General features: G+C 35.3%; 1 protein-coding gene across 1 annotated transcript; it reads right to left on the bottom strand.

Moving 5' to 3' along the window:
• Positions 1 to 363: 363 nt before the first annotated feature.
• Positions 364 to 795, bottom strand: LOC143594538 (uncharacterized). Its single transcript, XM_077073823.1, has one exon. The coding sequence runs from the start codon at positions 793 to 795 to the stop codon at positions 364 to 366; it is 432 nt and encodes a 143-aa protein (XP_076929938.1).
• Positions 796 to 2,903: the final 2,108 nt, after the last annotated feature.

The following is a 2,903-nucleotide window of genomic DNA, read 5'->3' as shown; positions in this document are numbered from 1 at the left end:
TCCGGGAGAAATTCTCTATGAATCTTCTATAATAACCTGCCAAACCTAATAAACTTCTAACTTTGGTTGGCATAACCGTGAACTCATAATGTCCATACCTTATTCTGAAAGCTATTTTGGGTATATCTTCTTCTTGCACCTTTAGTTAATCATAGCCTAAACATAAATCAATCTTCGAAAAGAAACTCGCTCCTTGTAGTTGATCAAAGAGATCATCTATTCTTGGTAGTTGGTATCAATTTTTAATAGTTGCTTTGTTCAAGGCTCGATAATCTATGCACATTTTCATTCATCCGTCTTTCTTCTTCATGAACAATATTGGAGCTCCCCATGATGAAGAACTAGGTCGAATGAATCCCTTCTCTAAAGTTCTTCCAGTTGTTTCTTTAACTCTTGCATTTCCGTTGGTGCCAATCTGTATGGGGATTTAGAAATTGGAGTTGTACCCGGTAACAGATCAATTCTAAACTCCACTTCTCTATCTGGAGGTATTTCTGGTAGTTCCTCTGGAAATACATCTACGTACTCCTTAACTACTGGCACGTCCTCGATCTGCATCTGCTTTGGCTCTTTTATCACACAAGCCATGAATTCTAAACATCCTTTTCTTAGCCATTTGTTAGCTTTAATCATCGAGATTATACTAACATGACTAGCACTTTTGTCTTCTTCAATTTGAATCCTTTCTCCTTTTGGTGTATGAATTTCGATAATCTTTTTGTGGCAAATGATACGAGCTTGATTATTAACTAACCAATTCATACCGAGCACTACATCAAATCCTGCTAGTGCCATGGGCAATAAGCGCACAGGAGTGATATGCCCTGCCAAGGTAATTTCACCATCTTCTAATACTTCAGATATCTTGACTAGTTCTTCGTTTGCCGTTTCGACTTCGTAGGTTTAGTCTAACTTTACTAAGGGTTTATTTAATAGACTACTGAATTTATAATCTATAAAACTTTGATTTGCACCGGTATCAAATAAGACCCTAGCATGCGTATTATTTACAGGAAACGTATCTGTAATAACGTCTGGTATCTCTGCGACTTCACGAGGGTTAACAACGAAACCTCGTGCGTTTCCTTTCTTTGGCATTTTATAGACGAGAAAAGGAGGTAGGTGCTAACTAATATGTCTAAACATATACTAGGCACATACCTATCTTACCCATAATAAGTTTGGATAAAGCCTAGATATTTTATAAATACCTAATTCGCTAAAATCTGTGGCTCTGATACCTACCTGTCACACCCGGACATAGGGGCCTAGACGTATGACCAATAGTTGGTATCGGTTTCGAAAATATATAAGTGTTTATTTTGTTGCAGCAGAAAATTCTTTGGACAAAACATTTCTTTTTATAAACAGGGATTTAAATACCCTTGATAATATAAAAAAATGTATTTTTAACATAATCATGCTCTAAGGAGTTTAACAAAAAGAGCCCACATATCATTCTATTTCTCCAATGAGTTGTCCCCCTGTTACTCTACTATCTTTATTACTTACTACCGATTACATGAAAATCTATAAAATACTACGTCAGCTAAAAGCTGGTGAATAACACTAACAGACGCAAAGTATTTTATGTTGGCAAGAATTTAAAACCCATTCAATCATAATTTGTATTAGTATATCTACACACTCAGCGGGACTGTTTCACCCGAGTGTACAACCACGGAGCACACTAGTCTTTTTACTCAGATTGACCATAGTTTTACGTATGCCTACAACTGAGTCTCTTTACTAGCCATGTTACGGCCTTTCATCCGTAACACGTGTATAAATTTGGATCCAACTATACGTGCACATATGGCCTGAATGCTATATCGTTAGATTACCTTTACGCATCAAACGTTTTGAATACCATTCAAGCCATGTGTTTTGATTTTTAAATCACATGTAAAATTCTTAATGCCTGGCGTTAGTTCTAGAGTCAATGTACTCACCTTTGTTATGACCAAAATATCTTTACTGTTTTAAGTTGTGCATGTTATCTCGAACCTGTAGTTACGAGAATATCTTTGTATGAATATCTAGATCAAGTGATCTAGCTTTAAACCATTAGTCTAATTTGTAGCTTTAAACCTTGATAAAACATGTATTTTGATATAAAAGTCATTTTTATTCAAAATGCTTATTTTAGTTCACATAATGTTTGGTGTGGCATGCTTTGGCCTAATAGGTTTGAACACTCTCATCAAGCTCTACAGGAAAGTAAACGGGTCCCGCGGTTGATTGGGATTTATACGAATTACTTTCCTTAGACAAGAAACTCGACTACCAGTATTATCACCCTTCTAGTTACTACATGCCTGTCACGCTTTTCTGTTTAATTATTTATAAGTAGCTTTTATCTTAAAATTAATGTTTCTATGTCTAGAAGAAAATCGATTAACAATAACCTTTTCATATAAAACTTTATATTTCTTAATAATAAAGAAACGCTATGTTTGTAAGCCTATATATATATATATATATATATATATATATATATAATTAAATATATCTATTAACTTTTCAAAGTTTAGGCTATACCATCGACTAGGATCTAAGCTATGAAGTAAAATATCTTAAACATAACTGTTACCTTAAAATGGGTATAACGCCTAAGGACTAACGAGGAGTACTTCGACTATACGTAGGGTGTTGGGGTATGAAACGTCGAAAATCTAGAGTCGCGTTAGGACTCCAACTCTATGGCACGAACTACGAGAAAGTGAAAGTGGTTTTGTGTTTTGGATGCCACAATAAGGAGCCCATTTTCACTATTTATAGCAATCCTCGGTCGGACCGCAATCGTCACCATGCGACATGTGCAATTCTTGATGATGAGTCGTGCTATTTGGTGTTGACATGTGGCATTATAATTGATTAGTCATTAGCCACATGTCACTTTG

Source organism: Bidens hawaiensis, unplaced genomic scaffold, assembly GCF_021521415.1.
Source record: "Bidens hawaiensis isolate Kalapana, Puna unplaced genomic scaffold, B.hawaiensis_p1.1 tig00043791_1, whole genome shotgun sequence".
Taxonomy (NCBI): domain Eukaryota; kingdom Viridiplantae; phylum Streptophyta; class Magnoliopsida; order Asterales; family Asteraceae; genus Bidens; species Bidens hawaiensis.
The sequence above is the reverse complement of the archived record's forward strand: the minus strand, read 5'-3'. Positions and strand labels throughout refer to the sequence as shown.